This window comes from Capsicum annuum, chromosome 6 (assembly GCF_002878395.1).
Source record: "Capsicum annuum cultivar UCD-10X-F1 chromosome 6, UCD10Xv1.1, whole genome shotgun sequence".
NCBI classification, from domain to species: domain Eukaryota; kingdom Viridiplantae; phylum Streptophyta; class Magnoliopsida; order Solanales; family Solanaceae; genus Capsicum; species Capsicum annuum.
Window position 1 is genome coordinate 204,250,327 of NC_061116.1, and position 18,783 is coordinate 204,269,109.

Below are 18,783 nucleotides of genomic sequence, written 5' to 3' on the forward strand. Positions count from 1 at the left end.
ATATATCGGCCAACAATAAATTTAAACAAGGCATGAGTTCGCCTTTGAGCAAAGATCAAAACTTTATACATGACAATCAAAGAATAAGTCAAAAGGCAAAACAATCAATATTAACCATTCTTTTCAACATAAAGAAAATAACTTTACATGCTAAAAACAAATATATCTACCAATAATGAGTTTAAACAAGACATGTGTTCAGGTGAGTGAGCGTCGCCGAGAGGAGTTGATAACACAAGTTCCCGAATCTACCAGACCTCTTCTCAGGCAGATAGAAGCCATGCCAGTTTTATTGCAGCTGAGATCTTATTTTTTAGATCCTATGAATGGTCATGGTATATGGACCGCTTTTTTAACGTTTATTTTTTATGCCTCTTCGCTATTTACAGGAAACAAATGCTAGAAAGGCTGAGGCTTGGGCTGCTGTTGAAAGATCTTTGAATTCACGTCTTCAGGTTTTAAGAGAAACACATAGAAACTTTGTTTATAGTTGAAATTCGAAGAGATTCTTAACTTTTCTCTGCAGGAAGCCGAGGCAAAAGCTGCAACTTCAGAGGAAAGGAACGATCTATTAATGAACGCCTGTCTCAAATCAATGTTCTTGAGGCTCAGGTTCTTTACCTATTGCTTTGATGCTGCTTCCATAGATATTCTACCAGGAATTTACTTACAAATTAAGTATTGCAGTTGTCTTAGAGCTGAGCAGACACGGCTAACAAAGTCCCTTGACAGAGAGAGACATAGGGCCGCAGAGAATAGGCAAGAATATCTTGCTCTAAAGGAGGAAGCTGAGACTAACGAAGGTCGTGTGAATCAGCTTGAAGAAGAAATTAAGGAACTCAGAAGGAAACACAAGCAGGAATTACAAGAAGCAATAACTCACCAGGAACTCCTGCGTCAGGTAAACCGTATTATGTTTTACTTTCCTATTAATTAGTTGTTCCAATGCCTGTTTTCATCGATGTTTCTCGTGGTTTTACGTGGAGCATAAGGTAAATATGATTAAGATGCTTCCATCAAAGAATATGTGAATCTTTTTTTTGGTTGATTTACTCATTTTTTAAATAAATCAACTAATGTTTGGCCTTCTCGATTTTTGTATTAGTTTATTCGGCTGAAGTTTTCAGATCTGCTAAAATGGTCTTTTAGCAAGTTTCTAACCAGTGGCAGTAAATTTCCTGTCAACTGTTCTTCGCCACTACAATTTTCATTGTTCCCCTTTTGATATCGTCTTTAATAGCATTAAAATAAAGACATTAGGAATTTTTCTTATGTAAGCAAGGACGCAAGTTTTCTGATTGTATCACTTAGTCTGCCGGTTTAATTACCAACAGTCAGAGCCGCAGGTGAAGCTAATATCCATGTACAATAACTTTTTATATTATTTGACTCTATTCTTCTCCTATTCAGAAGTCTGTGCCTGTCCACCCTGATGGCGAGGGAAGAGAAATATTATGTAGGATGTTGGTACAATAACCTTTATCACATATATATTGTTGGGATCTGTTTAGACTAGATTAGTACCTGGAGACAACATATGATTGCTTGTGACTTTGTTACTGATGCATTTATTTTATTTACGAGAAATGCATGTCTAAGTCTGTCGTCAACAAATGTTTCACAGGAGTTGGAACGGGAGAAAGCTGCTCGTTTGGATCAAGAAAGGGAATCTAGTACTTTTAATTTTGTGCCTGATCATAGTGTTGGAAAATCGACTGTTTTACTTTCAAGTAGAAAATAACAGAGAAATTAAAGAGAATAACAACACAAAGATTTAACGTGGAAAACTCCCTATTGGAGAAAAAACACGGGTCTCCCAAAAAAATATTCACTATATGAAAATTATTACACCATATAATACACAATATTTTTCTCATACATCCTCACTTCCTAAAATATTATTCTCAAAGAGATCTCCAAGAGAATTATCTCTAAACCTCTTTAATAGTAAACAAGGAAATAAATATTTTTTTGTGTGTTCAAACAATGAAGGAGGTGGAGTTTATTTATAACTCTCAACCTTCTCCCAACCAAAGTAAATTTCCGATGTGGGAGGCAAAGGACTTTTCTTTCTTCAAAAACCCAACTTCAACAAATCTCCACCTTTTGAAGAGAAGAAAATGCAATACGTTGGCCCTTTATAGTTGTCCAGCTACACATAACAAAATCAGTTCTCCATCTGACTCTAAACTCGGCCAACCATGTGTAACTGCAACTTTCACATTGCATGCTACTGACAATCATAATTCTAAATTCAAGAATTATCATACCCCCACCATAAAGAGTACATCTACTCAGATTGAAAAACTAATCCAAGAATTTTCACTTGAAATTCACTTTCCAATTTCAAGAATTTCATTTTCGGCACATGTCAAAAAAAACCTGCTAATAACTTGTGCAACCCTTTTGTTGATTTCTTGAGAGTTCATTAGCCATCGAAATCCTTTCCACCACACACCTTGCATCACCTATCAACCAATGCCTAGGTGCAAACTTGTGGACCAGCTACTAATTAAACATTCTCTTCCATTGCAATTCTAAAGGTAGCATTCATGTCATGAGAATTTTCATCTTTCTTACAAAGAAATATCATCCCCCTGTTCTAGGGAGACAACATTGACAACATTTTCTTTGGGGATTACAGCTGAACTAGCCCCATTATTTGGACATTTATTCTTAACATTTTCCGGTTGATTACAATTCCAGCAGATGACCTTCTTCTTTTGCTTTCATTTTCCTTTAACAACAAGAGTTGAATCTTCTAAAGATTTTCATCTCTATTCTTCAATCTTTTTTCCTCAGAAATCAATTTGCTTGTCACTTCTGAGAAAATCACAGTTTCCTTCCCATACATTAAAATGAGTTGCATGTGCTTGTAGGAAGATGGAAGAGACCAGTGAATCGAAGTGCTTTGTCTTCATCATCAATTTTCACTCCATTAGATTCCAATTCAAAAACAATCTCATTCAAGACACTTAGATGATCAGAAATAGTTGTACTTTCATCCATTTGAAATTTATGAAATTGCTCCTTCAAATATAACCTATTTGAAATACTTTTGATTTGGTACAATTCTTTAAGTTTCTCCCACAACTCCTTTGTTGTGGACAATCCCATCACATTAGCAAGAACATTTTTGGCTAAACACAAGCGAATTTGACTTGCCGCTTTTATGTCTAGCTCTTTCCATTCTTCATCTCTAATTTTGAATTTTTCTGAGTCTTTACTACTTTCAAATTTTTCTGAACCCGTATCACCTTTTCCGCTAGTTGGTCTCCCTTTCAATGCCTTATGTAATTCAGATTGGATTAACACATCCTTGACTTGCACTTGCCACAAGCCAAATTAATTCTCCCATCAAATTTCTCAATCTCAAATTTTTTTCCCATCTTGTTTATCAGAACTAATAAATGGACAATAGTAATGAAAAGTACCCACTAAATTAGTTTCCAGGAAAGAGAGGTGGATCACAAGGGATACACTTAAATACCAAGTCTTTCCTTAGCCAACCTCTTTAGATTGTACTTATTCCCACTATTACCAAATATACAAGTACCCCAAAGTAACTCCACCAGAATCGCAAACTCCACCAGAATCGAACTCCACTTGCTACTCCATCGGGACGAAACTTCTGCTTGAGAACAATAATTCTAATTCAGAAATTTTTTCTAATGTGGAAGATCAGACAAAGTTGCTCGACTATTTTTCCCACCCCTTTTAGACCGCTTTCAAGCAGAAAATAACAGAGAAATTAAAGAGAATAACAACACAAAGATTTAACGCTCCCACCCCTTTTAGACCGCTTTCAAGCAGAAAATAACAGAGAAATTAAAGAGAATAACAACACAAAGAAATTAAAGAGAATAACAACACAAAGATTTAACGCTAATTGAAGAAAAACCACGGGTCTCCCAGAAAAATATTCACTATATGAAAATTATTACACCATATAATACACAATATTTTTCTCACACACCCTCACTTACTTCCTAAACCTAAAATACTATTCTCAAAGAGATGTTCAAGAAAATTATCTTTAAACATCTTTAATAGTAAATAAGAAAATAAATATTTTTTTGTGTGCCCAAATAATGTAGAAGGTGGAGTTTATTTATAACTTTCAACGTCCTTCCAACCAAAGTAAATTTTCGATGTGGGAGGCAAAGGACTTTTCTTTCTTAAAAAAACCACTTCAACACATAGCCCAATATTGAAGCAGAAATCTGGGATTGAAAATGGTAATTAATACCAAATTTAGTTTTCAGTATGATGCTCCATACATTTATTTTCTCCGAGTTTAACAATCACCTAGCTGCAGGAAGTTTGACACGTAGACTTTCAAGTGCTAGCAGCTTGAGTAGCATGGAGGAAAGCTATTTTCTGCAAGCATCTTTGGACTCATCTGACAATTTATCTGAGCGTAGAAATGCATTAGAGGGTAATATGAGTCCATACTTCATGAAGAGCATGACACCTGCACTTCGGCAGAAGGAAGGGGAACTTGCTTCCTATATGTCTCGACTGGTATGGATTCTCCTGACTGATTCTTTTAATCGCATATCATCTGCATTCATGTTAGAATTTTGAAGTTTTAGTTGGCCTCTTTTCACAGTGTGTTGTTAAGTTTATTCGGTGGTAGCTATAATCTTAGTGGCTGACCGTTTGAGCTAAAACTTATAGTGCTATGTTTTCATGCGAGGCTTTTTTCCGTTTCAACCAGTTTTTTCCGTTTGGCTCCCTAGTACTAACTTATTGATTCTTCCAGGCATCTATGGAAGCCATCCGTGACTCCCTTGCTGAGGATCTGGTTAAAATGACTGCAGAGGTCAATTCTTTTTCCTGATTTCTAACATCTTTTTTTTTTTTTCCGTAGCGCTTGCCCCTGCTTTTTCTTTTTCTTTTTTTTTTTTTCCTTTTTTGATAAGGGAATTATTAGAAATACGTCTTTTGTATTTCTTTTTAGTGTGAAAAGCTACGTTCAGAAGCTTCCATGCTTCCTGGCATCCGAGCAGAGCTAAGATGCACTTAGGAGGAGACACTCGGCGGCTCTTGAATTGATGGGTGAACGTGATGAGGAGGTACAAATTAATTTTTTCTATATAATTCAAAAATTTTCTCTGCGACAACTATGTTTGTTGATGATCTCAAATGGCGTTATAAAGGGAACTTTATCTTCCCTTCTTTTCCGTAATACTCATTAAAAGCAACATCTTCATTTGGGAAATCATTTCATGAGGTGGAAACTCTAGAAATTTTGTTGAAATCCCTCAAAATACTATGTGATGTAAATCAAGTGTATAAATTGTATGAATCATCTCAACATAGTGAATTGTGCATTTTGGACGAGTAATTTGCGCATTGACCTTTCAACATTTCTGAAACGATCGGTTCCCTTTTAGTTTGAAAGGTCTGGTTCCATTTTTGGTTCTCCTTGTATTTTGGAGAAACTGTGCAAATTGCCACCTAAAATATGACTTATGGTGAAAAGAAAGAGTTGTACTTCCTCTACCTTTGCCTTTAAAGTCTGCACTACTAGAGGGCTCGCTTTGCCCTGATTCCAGGCTTACTACTGGGCAGATTAAGACCCAGTTAATCTAGGATGTTGTTGTCCCTTTTCAGTGTCTTACTCTGTTTTATTGGCGTCATCGCATACATGGGTATTTTCCTTTCCTTTATAATAAAGATGTCATTTTTTTAAGATTTTTAAATTAAACTATACCTTATATAAAAAAGATGTATATTAAATTAAATATTGGTTCTGCAAGTTATTGGGCAAACACTTGGGCTTCAAATAATTACCTGTTTTCCTTTATTTGGCGTCGTAGTGATGAGTGAATTCATCTGTTTGTTAGGGACAGTTTCTCCATGTTTGGTGATCATTCTTCATCCCTTTAAAGGATCTTCATTCTAGTTAGATGTCTGCCCTTTCAGTTTCATCATTCTTTGTGAAATTATCGTATCTTTCTATGTTGTTTGTACTCTTCAAAAATGTCGCCCGGTGCTTGTCGAGTTCTCCAAAAGTAGTGCGTTTTCGGAGGATCCAGCACGGATGCTGCAGCAGTTTTAGAGAGTCTGAGGTACATATCTTCTGAACCACATTGTAAAGAATAGACTACATCTTTCTGTTTCACCGACTTTTTTTTATGAAGTTCCTTTTTGTACCAAATAAAGCTGCCCCAAATTGCTGAAGTGCCCTTTTCTCCTCCAGTTTAGCACAATCCACAAGTTGCATCTACTGCCATATATGCTATATTTACTCTTATCATCAGAAAATGTGCTTAGCACACTCTCCAGGTCTTATATACTCTAAAAGTTCCATTTCTACTCACCCTAGTGGACACATTTGCATCTCTGTCTTTGGGATATTTATGTGTTGATACATATTCTTGCTCCTCTAGCCAAGGCCCAAGCGAAACCCTCCATTTACAAACCATCACACTTTAGATAGCAATGAAATTTCTTTAAATAATAGAAGTATGATACAGATTATGGGCTGTGCTGATGTCGGCTTGATCATCTTAAGTTAGGTTAATTTAATCTTCATTTCTGGTTGTTCGATGTTATTCCATCATTCCTGAATTTGGCAATACTTGGCAATAGTTTTTTGGCTGTACTGCAATGTGCAGTTGTCCAAAGGGAGTTTAATCACATAGGAATGCAACTGGTCAAGTATCCCTTATTTGTGTTATTTATAGATCAGCTGTCCATTTGAAATTTAATCTATATCCACAGTGAAGTATTGATCGTTATCCTTAGTGTTGCTTGCATCTCTTATTCACTGGACTTGTCTTTGTGATAGTTGGAAGAACTCCGTGCCGATATCATTGATATGAAGGAGATGTACAGAGAGCAAGTAAATATGCTCGTGAATCTTGTATAGCATTGCTCAATTATTTAGCTCAATCCTTTCCTTTGCGATTACTGGAAATCCGTGTTTAGAATTCTCAATACTTTTGCAGATCCAGGTGCTTAGCTCATCAATGAGTACCACCTGACAGAGCTGATCCGTTGATGTATGGCTTGTTCTGGTCTGTTGCGGCATGTAGGGTACTGCAGTGAATGTGGTGTATTCACATTGATTTTGGACACGATAATTCTTTTGTCACCGGTTTATTATAAATCTATAGAGGAACTTGCCTTTTACAGGTTTTCTGTTGTAACTTTTAAGAGTGAGTTGTTGTATAGCATATTCTTTTAACGGGGGCGTATTGCTTTATTAAGCTTGATAAACTGTTTTCATTTGTTCCCCAAGTTCAAGAAAGGAGACCCAACAAGTACCGTATCAGGAGAAAAATGGCTGGCTATGTGAACTTTCTTCTTGGTCGGGATTTATGCACCTTGAGTAACAAAGGTCGAATTTTCTGATTAATTGAATCTTAAAGGAAGAGTTCTATATGTTTTCTTCCAAATTTCACGGTGATGATTCCGTAGCCGCGTCTCTCTGTGGATGGATCCAAAGAAGAGAATATAACAAGACACTAGAAAAATCAAGAAAAGAACAGAAATCAACAAGTAGTTCCACTGCTCAACGCCTGCAAGAGAATAAGTTTCCAAAATTTTTAGTTGGAATTGATTAGTCATATATGGCGCGAAGTTTTTATTTGAGTCTCACACGTAATAAGATTTAGATTGTTTAGGTTACTTAATCAATAATTTAGCATTACTGATTTGTTAATGCCTCTTTCCATTTGGTCGTAAATTGCGTAAATGAGTTGTGAAGATTGTATTAGAAAAAAAAATAAACTTGGCGTCCGGCATAAAACATCACATAACTCCATTGTGCGTCTTAGCCGGCCTTTAGCCATATATTTAGATTTAAAATTTTATCTGTAAATATTTATTTAGCTATAGATTTTGAACCAATTTTTTTTTTCAAAAAAAAGCTGTTTTCATTCTCAAGTTTCAAAATTGGTTCGAACCTGTTTTTGAAGGAACATTCAGTTTCACTCACAATTTTTTTAAAGAAAATTTCAACTAAAATCCATTCAAACAGAAAGATCTCATAAATCACTACTCAAAGTTTAGAAAAACACAAATTTTTTAAGTTTCAAAGTTAAATATAAGTTGTGGGATGTTTTTTAGAATCTCACAAACAAATGGATCTAAATCTTATACGACAACATTTTTCAATCATAAATCTTACACTATTATAGTCATAAATTTTTTGAGATAATTTTTTTGTGAGATTAAAAAAAAGTTACACACAATTATGTGGTAATAGTTGAAGTGTTTCATTTTATTTTATTTTGATAAAAGTAAAAGTGTTTAACGTTTCATAAATGAAAGAAAGTACTAGATTGCAAAGGATGATGTGTCAGAACATGACAGGATGACACCCAAAAGCATAAAAAACAAAGCAGGAAAAAGCAACAAAGATTGGACCAGGTGTTAACCTCAGAGCTCTCGTAGAGTATGTAGATGTTTGGACCAGGTGTTAATCTCAGAGCTCTCACAGAGTTCGTAAATGTTTACGTGTCATCATCTCTGTTTTCTTCTGCCTTCCTTCCATAGTACCACCGCTAATGCATGTGCATTATGTACTTTCTTTCTTTGCTTACAAATGAAAACACGTTAGCCACCCTTTTGCATCTACACGTTTTCCTTTTCAACTTTCTAATAATACTTCAACTGTCAAATGCCAATAACCAGCCACTCTATTTTTAGCTGCATTTTCTGCCTTTTATTCTGATTATTGCGCTCTGCAACACTTTTCAGGAGGTAATTAACAAGTACTCACACACACATACACACACTGACTCACTCTGCTTATATGTAATGCTAACAAATTTAGTTTCACTTGAAAACGTAAAAGATTTTGTATTTTTATTTTCCCATTTTTGATTTGTAAGATTAGATTTTTTTTTAATTTTTTTTTTTTAGTATTGAATTGTCGGTTACGATTCTTGAAATTTGGCATTTTTTTGAGTGTTGAATCAGATCTGGGTTTTTGCTTCATTTACATATTGCTAATCGTTTTTATACATACCAATGGATCTGGGCACTGCAGGTTGGCGTGTGTATATATATGATTTGGATATTTGTTACATCAGCATAGATCGATCACATTTCCAGTATGAGAGGTGGTCGTCTTGCAGATGCTTACTCCATCTACAAACGTGCATCAACTAAAGACCAGTGTACTGATTATGAAGATAGACAAGAGAATATAGGTATCCTTTACACTCTTTTCTTTTTATTTGCGGGACGGATCCAAGATTTAGAATCACAGCATATATACTTATGAGAAATAATTTTTGATCTATATACTTGTATAATATTCATAGTATAATTTTTTGATGAAGTGTGTTCAACTGCTCACCCTACACTACATGTGGGCTGTGGCTATGCCACTTGCGTACAATTTTTACTTTTTTTGGATATGTATTATATTGTAGGAGTAGAAAGGATCATGTTAAGTTTGCCCCAAATTTATATGGGGTTCAAAGGGTGCTCACAAGATGTGTGCTTTTTAAATTATGAGTCAAGTTTAAGATCTATTTCTCTCTCTCTTGTTCCAAATAATGAAATCATACCATATGTATTTTTATGAGCTTTCTTTCTGAAAAGCTACTGTCAGATTCTTATGAGCTCAAATAGAGAAATAAAATTTTGCCAACTTGGTTGAAGGATGTCTCCATTTTCCAATAAAATAGTAATATATTCCTCCAATCAACTTAGAGACATCCATAGGACACACTACTTCCATTTAATTTTTTTGTTCTACTTTCATTTTTAGCAGTCTAAAATAGAATGCATCTTTTCCTTTTTAGACCACAAGATTAAACACATTTTGGTACATTCTAGATATTTTTAGTTCAGGATCACAAGAATCAAAAGTTTTCTTTACTTTCTTAAATTTTGTGTCAAATCAAAAGAAGACAAAAAAAATGAAACGGAGGAATAACATAAAAGGATATATTTTTGTATGAATTTGATTTTTGATTCTTTCTTATGTGTTTTTAGGTAGTCCAGAAAATGGTGTGTGGAAAGAAATTGGAAACCCCTCATGGAAGCGCCCATTGCCGCATATACTGGCGGCAATTATTTCGTCATTCTTGTTTGGCTACCATCTTGGGTACGAGTAACTTTCAAATTTTGTTTCTTTCATAAATCCTACCTTTTTAGTTGGTTAAACATTGACCTTGTCTACTAATTTTTTTTTTCTTTCAAACTTGTCATTTTATTTCGGTTTGGTTTATTCAGGGTGGTTAATGACACTTTAGAAAGCATGTCCTTGGACCTTGACTTTAGTGGAAGCTCCCTGGCTGAAGGTACTGTTGGGAAAATCGACTATTTTTCCCACCCCTTTCGGACTGCTTTCAAGTAAAAAATAACAGAGAAATTAAAGAGAATAACAATACACAGATTTAACGTGGAAAACTCCCCAATTGGAGAAAAATCACGGGTCTCTCAGAAAAATATTCACTATATGAAAATTATTACACCATACAATACACAATATTTTTCTCACACACCCTCACTTGCTAAAATATTATTCTCAAAGAGATCTCCAAGAAAATTATCTCTAACCTCTTTAATAGTAAACAAGGAAATAAAAATTTTTGTGTGTACAAACAATGAAGGAGGTGAAGTTTATTTATAACTCTCAACCTCCTCCCAAACAAAATAAATTTTTGATGTGAGAGGCAAATGACTTTTCTTTCTTCAAAAAAACAACTTCAACAAATCTCCACCTTTTGAAGAGAAGAAAATGCAATCCGTTGGCCCTTTATAGTTATCCAGCTACACATACCAAAATCAGTTCTCCACCTGACTCTAAACTCGACCAACCATGTATAACTGCAATTTTCACATTGTCTGCTACTGACAATCATAATCCTAAATTTAAGAATTATCATACCCCCACCATAAAGAGTATATCCACTCAGATTGAAAAAACCAATCCAAATTTTTACAATTTCTCTCTCTATAATTTATATACATAACTCTACCTCCCTATTTATAGCTTTTTTATCTTACAAAATACTTAAAATCAAGAAATATCAGAGAGAGTAATTAAGAAACAAATTACCAAATATATCAATTTTAAATTGATATTCGTTTTCTAATATATCGCTATTAACTAACTTTCTCTTTCCTCTCACCATTCGTTTTACGATTCTCTTGTAGAGATAACTTGCTTTCCCGACGATTGTTGTTCGGGTTAAGAAGAAGCTAAAAATTGGGTCATTTCTTAGTTCATTCAAAATGTAATTTTTCATCATTTTGATATTAAAAAAAGTATAATTTAAAATACTTTTCATATAATTTAAGAATATCTAAATTATTATTTAAAATACTAAATTAATCTAATTTAATTTTGCTTTAAAAAATAGTGAACCCACTTTGCTAAAATGAGGCGTCACAACTACAAAGGAGCGGAGTGAGTATTCAGCAAGTCCATTAATAAACCATTATATAAGAGAGGTGGAAAATAAGATGTTTCTCACATATATTGTGTAACACACACATATACACATCAATTTCAAGAAATTAAAGAGACAATACTAAAAAATCGATGGCTTCTCTAACAGTTTCCCACAAACTGCCCATTATTGATTTCACAATGGAGAATTTGGAACCAGGCACAAATTCATGGTCCAAAGCACGTAAAGAAGCTGTTTGTGCTCTTGAAGAGTATGGTTGTTTCGTAGCATTGTATGATAAAATTTCATCAAAGATTCATGATGATGTTTTTCAAGCATTAAAGGAGTTGTTTGATCTTCCCACTCAGAAAAAAGTCCAAAATAAGTCTAGCAAACCTTTGTATGGTTATGTTGGCCAAATCCCATTTATTCCTCTTTAGGAGAGAGTATGGGCATTGATAATGCTAATACACTCGAAGGAATACAAAATTTCACCAATTTCACGCTTTAAGCTAGTTGTTGTTGGGGTTTAATTAGGCGCAATTTTATGTTTTTTAATCATGACGTCATAATCAGGGCAACCCAATTCTTGTTTCACTCGATGTTGGATCCATATTATCTTGTCCGCGCTCTAGTTATTAGACCTAGACATGTGAGGTGGAGCTAAAATTTGAGTTATGGGTTTTAGATCCTAGTCTTAAAAGTTATGGGTTTTAAATTAGTAATAATCTTGTATATTCAATAAATCTTTTATTACAAACAAACAACTTGGACCAAAATTATTGACTTCGATCGAATCTGTAATTGAAACACTTAATTAACTATTATTTTTTGCATCAGCAGGTGGGATGACTATCTCCTTATATAATCTTAGACGATTCTCACCTGTTGAACTAACTTTTGATATTTTCGGCATATCGTTCCAAATTTTAGTATATTCAGAACTCACTAATCCATAATTCTATTTGTTTTTCTCTGTTCATTTTGTTAGCCAAGCTTTCCTAGCATACTCGAAAGCAGCAGCAGAACTAGAAGAAATGGTAGTGAAAATGGTTTTTGAGAGCAATGGTGTAGAGAAATACTATGAAACACACGTCAAATCAGTGAATTATTCAGCAAGAGTAATGAAATATAGAGCAGCCCAAGCAGAAGAAGCAAAACTGGGATTTGTTGCTCATACAGACGAAAGTTTTATGTCAACAATCCATCAAAATCAAGTTAATGGTTTGGAGATCAAAGGGAAGGATGGTCGGTGGTTCGGAGTTGAGCTTCCCCCTTCCTCCGTTGTCGTCATGACCGGCGATGCAATCATGGTATCTCATTTCATTTTATGTGTTTTAATTTAACTAACGGAAAAGGGCCAAAAATACCCTTCAACTATAAGAAATGACTCAAAAATACCCTCCATTCATCCATTGGGCCAAAAATATCCTTCCATCCACCTTTTTGGCTCACTTATACCCTTGAAACTAACAACCCCTTCTTTATTTTATTTTTTTAAAAAGTATTTATTAAGTGTCAGTTTCTTATTGGGTGAAATGAAAATCACATTCCACCAAGCTGACGACATGGCAAACGAAAAACAACTAAACCTTACATGTTAGCAAATAAAAATAAAATCTTAATTAAGAATCATAGAGTACGTGGATTAAAGAAAGGAAAAGAAATCAAAAATAGAGAATGCGCCATAAAATTTACTATCAATTTCAATTCAAACTTTGTTTATGTTGGAGTTTTTGGAGGTGGCATTTGATTATGTTGGACTGAATTGGTCGGATCATGTGGTGATCGATATGAGGTATTTTAGGCCTGTAGAAGTAGATAATTTGAAGAGAGATTCGAGCAAGGCGGGGAAGGTTTTGGGATGGAAGCCGAAAGTCGAATTTAAAGAACTGGTGAAGATGATGGTGGATGAGGATGTTGAGTTGGAGAAAAGGGAGAAGGTTCTCGTTGATGCTGGTTACATAGATGCTCAACGACAGCCTTGATGAACACATTAATAAACTTTATGTAGTTTTGCTTAGATTTGTTGTTTACTTTACTCTAGTTGGAAATGTATTGAAGAGCAGCATCGTGCTATTTTTTTATTGTTGTTCATTCGAATACGAAATATATGAGTTGTCTTGTCGGATCTAAGTCAATTGTTAAGCTTTGAGAAATTATATCCAAATTAATGTCTAGTAGTTTTTGAAATTATATTTTAATGTTGTCTTAATGGTATGTTATTATCTACTGCGCAATTCTAATTTCTTGGATGAACAATTGTAGTTTGTTGAAAGTGCAGTTGACTCTGCAACGGAGCAACCCTGTCTGCATAGCAGTATACTTGAAGAATTTTCTTAAAGTTTTATTTTTATTTGTTGACATGTAGTTTTTAGTTGTTTTTGTTTGCCATGTCATCAACTCGGTGGCATATGATTTTCACTTCAATCAATAAGATAATGACACGTAATAAATAATATTTTTTAAAATAAAATAAAGAAGGGGTTGTTAGTTTTAAGGGTATAAGTGAGTCAAAAAAGTGAATGGAAGGGTGTTTTTGACCTAATAGGTGGATGGAAGGTATTTTTGAACCATTTCCTATAGTTGAAGGTTATTTTTGATCATTTTCCATTTAACTAATTATTAAGAAATTTTTAAAAGTAAGGTTGAGATATGAATTATAAATATAATATCAAAAATATTCTTTTATATCTTGTGGTCCTAAACAATTGTTTACAATCCTACAAATGATTATCTCTAAGGGGCAAAATGGAATTATTGGAATTTAAAGAGAAACTAAATATGAGGAGTGATATTTTAGAAAAAAAATTAAAACACATAAATTGAACAAATAAAAGTTATATATAAATACATCACGTGTCAATAGATTATTAGAAGTTTATCTCCTTTACATAGAATGTAAAAGCAGCAGCGGAGCTAGAAACCAACACATGACTCAAGTAATTTTAATTCAAGTTTGGTATTTATATTAAAAAGTCACCGATGTGGTTATTATAGAATTTAGAATTCATAAATTCAAATCTTAATTTCACCTCGGTGTAAAAGTGCTTTTTTAAGTAATATTTATAAACAAGAACATCACATAATTTGTGAAATAATTATCAACATGAAAATAAGATCTATAAGTAACCTAGTATATATACATACTATATTAGAGTTTTTGCCCTGATTTTCTTATCAAATTCAAGTTTTATTTTCTTAAAAGAAAAAGAAAAGTAATTCCATAATTATTTTTACTTTTTTTGAAAGAAAAATATAAAACTTTTTCATATTTGGCTAACCTCTTTCTAAGAGGAAAAGTTTTGAAACTCTATATAAAGAAGACCCCTCTTCTCATACCCTAACACAATAGCATCCAAAATGTAATCGTTTAAGAGTTTTGATTAGGAGGAGATCTTCTCTCATTAGTTTTTGTGTTTTTTTAAATATTAGGTTTTATAATATGTAGGTCAATTGGCCAGAACATATACTAATAATTTTTATATTTGGCTAACTTCTTTTTAAGAGGAAAAGTTTTGGAACTCTATAAATAGAAGAGTGAAGATTCTCCCTGTAGACACCTAATTTCGTCCCTCCCCGATGACGTTTTACCCAATTTTGCCTTATCCTACCGTGTACCCTCACCCATGTGATAATCCCTCCACAAAATGACAAAAATAACAACCCCCTAACTAATTTTGTTTTATCCTAATATTCTAACAATCCACCCAATTAAAAAACAACACCTACCTACCCTATCCTAACAAACTTTACCCCACCTCACCACTACCCCCTACCCCACGTGACCCCACCTACACTCACACTCACTCACCTTAGAATTTCAATCTCACCAACAACAATATACAATCACCAAGAATACACAACAAAGAGGGGATTTGGACGAAATAAAAAAAAAATTTCACATACACACACAGAGAACATTCCAATTTTCTTTTCTTCTTCACAGCTACACCCAAAAAATACCCTCTCACAGCCACACTGCCATTGACGTCCAACTCACTATCACTCCGATAGAAAATAATATACACACAGAAGACGCACAACTTGCTCTCATACTCACGCACACAGTGAGATGGCGAGAATAGAGTAGATTGAGAGAGGGTAGCAAAGAGAGAGAGTAGAGAACAGTGAGGGTAAATTGAGAGGATGAAGAGAGTTTGGAGCAAGGTTTGGTCAGTTTTGCTTGAGGTTTTCTGGCGAATTCTCACTGCAAGCTGCCCGGGTTTGTCGTTTCTCGGCCTAAGATCACCGGATTTGTCCTTGAGCTCACCAAAACTGATTGAGAGGTGTTAAAAGGGTCGCCGGAGTTGGGTTTTGTGCGCCATCGGGTCGGTTAAGCCCTAAAACCACCAAAAATAGTGTTAGTTCTAGCGATTTAGATATGGGTTGACTCTTTTGGAATTCAATACGGGTACCTTTCATTTCTTCACAAGATTGACTCCGTTCGGTTTGATATTTCATCGTCATTTTTGTTCAGAAATTGGATTTTCAATCGGACTACGAGTTCGAAATTTGCATCGAGTTGGCTTGTCGTTGGTGCTTTGTCGCTGTTGAGGTCTCCTACACGAGTTTTCGGCTCCGGATTTCTTTATTATTACCGACAAGAACGAATTTCGTGAAGGTCCATTTCTCTAGCTCATTTTTTTTATCTTGATTATTTTGAACTGGTTGTGATTATGTGTGATGGGATTATGCTTTTGTTGGATTTTTGTTGATGTTGATGTTATGATCATGACGTTTGGTGATTCATTTTTGAAGGTTTGAGGAAAGAACTTGACCATGTTTTAATGGATTGATAAAAATAAGTTGGGGGTTGAAAATGAAAAATTGATGAAAATGTTAGATTCGGACAAATTTTAATTTATTGTGTTTGAATGTAAATGCCATCGAATTGGATAGGCAAACGTAGGTTGGGTAGGCAAAATTTAGAATTCAGGGTTTTGTTGAATGTTTGAAATTTTGTTGAATATTTGAAATTTGGGTGAATGGTTTGGTTTTCTCACGTTGAAAAATTATACTCATTTGGCTGGGGAATGCCCTGAGGTCATATGTATTTATTCACCGGGGAATGCCCCGAAGTATTTTGTATTTGGAAGATATTCGTGGTGAAGGCCCGAGGCGTCGGGTGAAGCGGTAGAGGGTAGTATAGGATTAGTCTAGGGCAGAATAGATTTATATTTCCGCATTATTTATTTTTGGACTGTATAATTAGACTGGACTTTACATTTTTAGATTGTTTTATTTTGTTTATTGTTTGATTATTTTACGTGCTTTTGTGTGGTTTATACATTTCGTAATGCCAAAATAGTCGATACACTCTACCAAGCGACCGTGGTTGAACCACGGGATTGAGGGGCGCCTAACACCTTCCCCTCGGTCAACAGAATTCCTTAGCCGGAGTCTCTGTTCGCAAACCAGTTTAAAGGGTCATATGATTTTGAAAAGGATTTTTCTAATGGTGACTTGGCACACCAGATTATGCCAAGTGGCGACTCTGAGTAAAAAAATATAAATAATTCTTTTCCGATTTTTTTTTTCATTTCTTGTCACTTAAATAATAAAACCCTTTCAAACTTAAAATATCCTATCATTTTTTGGAGTACGTGAAAAAGGGGTGTGACACTCCCTTCTCATACAATAACATAATAACATCCACAATGTAGTATTTTAAGATTTTTGTTTAGGGGGAGATTTCTCCCAATTGATTTTAAGCTTTTTTTTTATTTAGGTTTTTAATATGTAGATCAATTAACCGAATAATATTATGTTTTGGTATTTTTTCTTTGTCATCTTATTTATCGTTTCAAATAATTTACAACTATTAACTTCTGCATGACACCCTCTTCGTTTCAAACCCAACACATACAACAGAAAAATATAATTCTTATGATTTTAGTGTATATAAAATTTTTTATTTTTATATTTGATATTAATAATATATTGGTTGGATATAGGCATGGAGCAATAACAGGATAAAAGCTCCACATCATAGAGTGATAAAGGAAGAGAAAGGAGCAAGATACTCCATTGCACAATTTTCTTTTATGGAAGATTCATTTATAGTTGAAACACCAAAAGAGATGGTTGATGAAGAGCACCCTTTAGTGTTTGTTTGGACGGTGGTTTGTGATGGTTTCATAATGTATGGTATTGTATGGTATGATATTGTACAGTACAATATAATACAATGTTTGAGTGGGCTGTATCGTTCACTGTTGTTTAATAACAGTTTTATTATTTGATTTGATGGATGGTATTGCATCGTAATTGGTAAGTTTACTAAAATGCCCTTAATTATAATAAATGTTAAATTTATCAATAATTATAAATAAAATATTTTTCTTCTTATTAATTTAGCATAAATTATGCCATGTAAATATATAAAGTTGTTAAAATTCATGTAAACTCTAACAAAATCAATAAAAGAGTAGATCAAACTAAATGTAATCGGATTCATTTTTTATAGTATCAAATTTCATTTCCTTTTGGTGTTATAAGACGTGACCATCAACTACAAATACAAAATTTGAATGCATATTTTGTGTATGCTACGGGTGTATGTATTCGGTATGAAATCCCCCCAAAAAATTTAGGAAAATAAATTATGTCTTACTTCTTTTCTGGTGTTCGTTGCACAAATAGAAAAATATTTTCTAAAAATATTTGTATATATTTAACACAAAACAATGAGAACGAATAGGATAAGGGGGTGGGATGAGAAAAATTATGATTTTCTTAAAAAAAATATTTTGATGGTGGGGGTAATGGAGTGGGGGAGGGGGTGAGTAAGAATTTTTTTTTGAAAAAAAATTGGTGTTGGTACGTGGGGGTGGGGTAGGGAGGGGTAGGGGTGGGTGAGGTTGGGATAAGAAAAAGTTTTGAATTTTTTTTCAAAATAAATTTTTAAAAAATAGGCTGGAGGTAGTGGGTGGGGATAAGAATAAAGATTATTTTTTTTTAATTTTTTTTTTTTAAAAATATTTCTTTTGGGGGTGGAGGTGGGGGGTGGGGACTGGTGGGGTAGGAGGGGGAGTTAAATAATATAGGGTCAAGGATAAAATAATATTACATAATATTAAATAAGAATATAATTAGAAAAAAAATAAGGAAACCATGGAATACCACCAAATTAGTGGTTACATAAAGTGATGATTTTCAAACCATGAAATTAAATCATACCATATCATATATTTTAAGAAATAATTAAAACAAACATGGTTCTCCTAATAACCATACCATACCATACCATACCATACCTTACCATGAGAAACCACCATCCAAACAATGTGTTAGTATTCAAATCATTCAACCATCTTGATTATCTTCATTTCTTTAGCAAAGAGGAAAACAGAAGACTCGATTGTGCTCTCAAAACCTATTGTGGCGTTTGACATGTAAATTACTTGTACTATTT

The 18,783-nt window shown here is 34.0% G+C and overlaps 2 protein-coding genes across 5 annotated transcripts; both read left to right on the top strand.

Annotated features, from left to right (window-relative positions):
- Window positions 1-294: 294 nt before the first annotated feature.
- Window positions 295-7,275, top strand: LOC107874001 (golgin candidate 5-like). Of its 4 annotated transcripts, XR_007056738.1 has the most exons (10): window positions 295-455; window positions 527-612; window positions 688-901; window positions 1,625-1,697; window positions 4,200-4,238; window positions 4,313-4,524; window positions 4,766-4,825; window positions 4,964-5,078; window positions 6,800-6,853; window positions 6,960-7,275. XR_007056738.1 is itself a non-coding variant. In XM_047413781.1 (9 exons), the coding sequence occupies exons 1-8, from the start codon at window positions 369-371 to the stop codon at window positions 5,027-5,029; spliced, it is 837 nt and encodes a 278-aa protein (XP_047269737.1). In that variant the 5' UTR covers window positions 295-368; the 3' UTR covers window positions 5,030-5,078; window positions 6,960-7,269. The 4 variants fall into 4 exon arrangements, 3 of the variants coding, with proteins under 3 accessions (XP_047269737.1, XP_016576394.1, XP_047269738.1); XM_047413781.1 differs by lacking the exon at window positions 6,800-6,853 and having other exon boundaries at window positions 6,960-7,269; XM_016720908.2 differs by lacking the exon at window positions 6,960-7,275 and having other exon boundaries at window positions 6,800-6,891.
- Window positions 7,276-8,415: 1,140 nt separating this feature from the next.
- Window positions 8,416-17,616, top strand: LOC107874000. The gene is made up of 6 exons (XM_047413783.1): window positions 8,416-8,718; window positions 9,008-9,170; window positions 9,964-10,075; window positions 12,358-12,679; window positions 15,847-15,990; window positions 17,324-17,616. The coding sequence occupies exons 2-6, from the start codon at window positions 9,074-9,076 to the stop codon at window positions 17,609-17,611; spliced, it is 963 nt and encodes a 320-aa protein (XP_047269739.1). The 5' UTR covers window positions 8,416-8,718; window positions 9,008-9,073; the 3' UTR covers window positions 17,612-17,616.
- Window positions 17,617-18,783: the final 1,167 nt, after the last annotated feature.

Coding starts and splice junctions, on each gene's coding strand:
- LOC107874001 (XM_047413781.1), top strand. CDS start 369: ATGCCTCTTCGCTATTTACAGGAAACAAATGCTAGAAAGGCTGAGGCT. Junction 902..1,624: donor ACCAGGAACTCCTGCGTCAG/GTAAACCGTATT, acceptor AATGTTTCACAG/GAGTTGGAACGGGAGAAAGC. Junction 4,826..4,963: donor TGGTTAAAATGACTGCAGAG/GTCAATTCTTTT, acceptor ATTTCTTTTTAG/TGTGAAAAGCTACGTTCAGA.
- LOC107874000 (XM_047413783.1), top strand. CDS start 9,074: ATGAGAGGTGGTCGTCTTGCAGATGCTTACTCCATCTACAAACGTGCA. Junction 12,680..15,846: donor TGACCGGCGATGCAATCATG/GTATCTCATTTC, acceptor ATTTTTGTTCAG/AAATTGGATTTTCAATCGGA. Junction 15,991..17,323: donor CAAGAACGAATTTCGTGAAG/GTCCATTTCTCT, acceptor GGTTGGATATAG/GCATGGAGCAATAACAGGAT.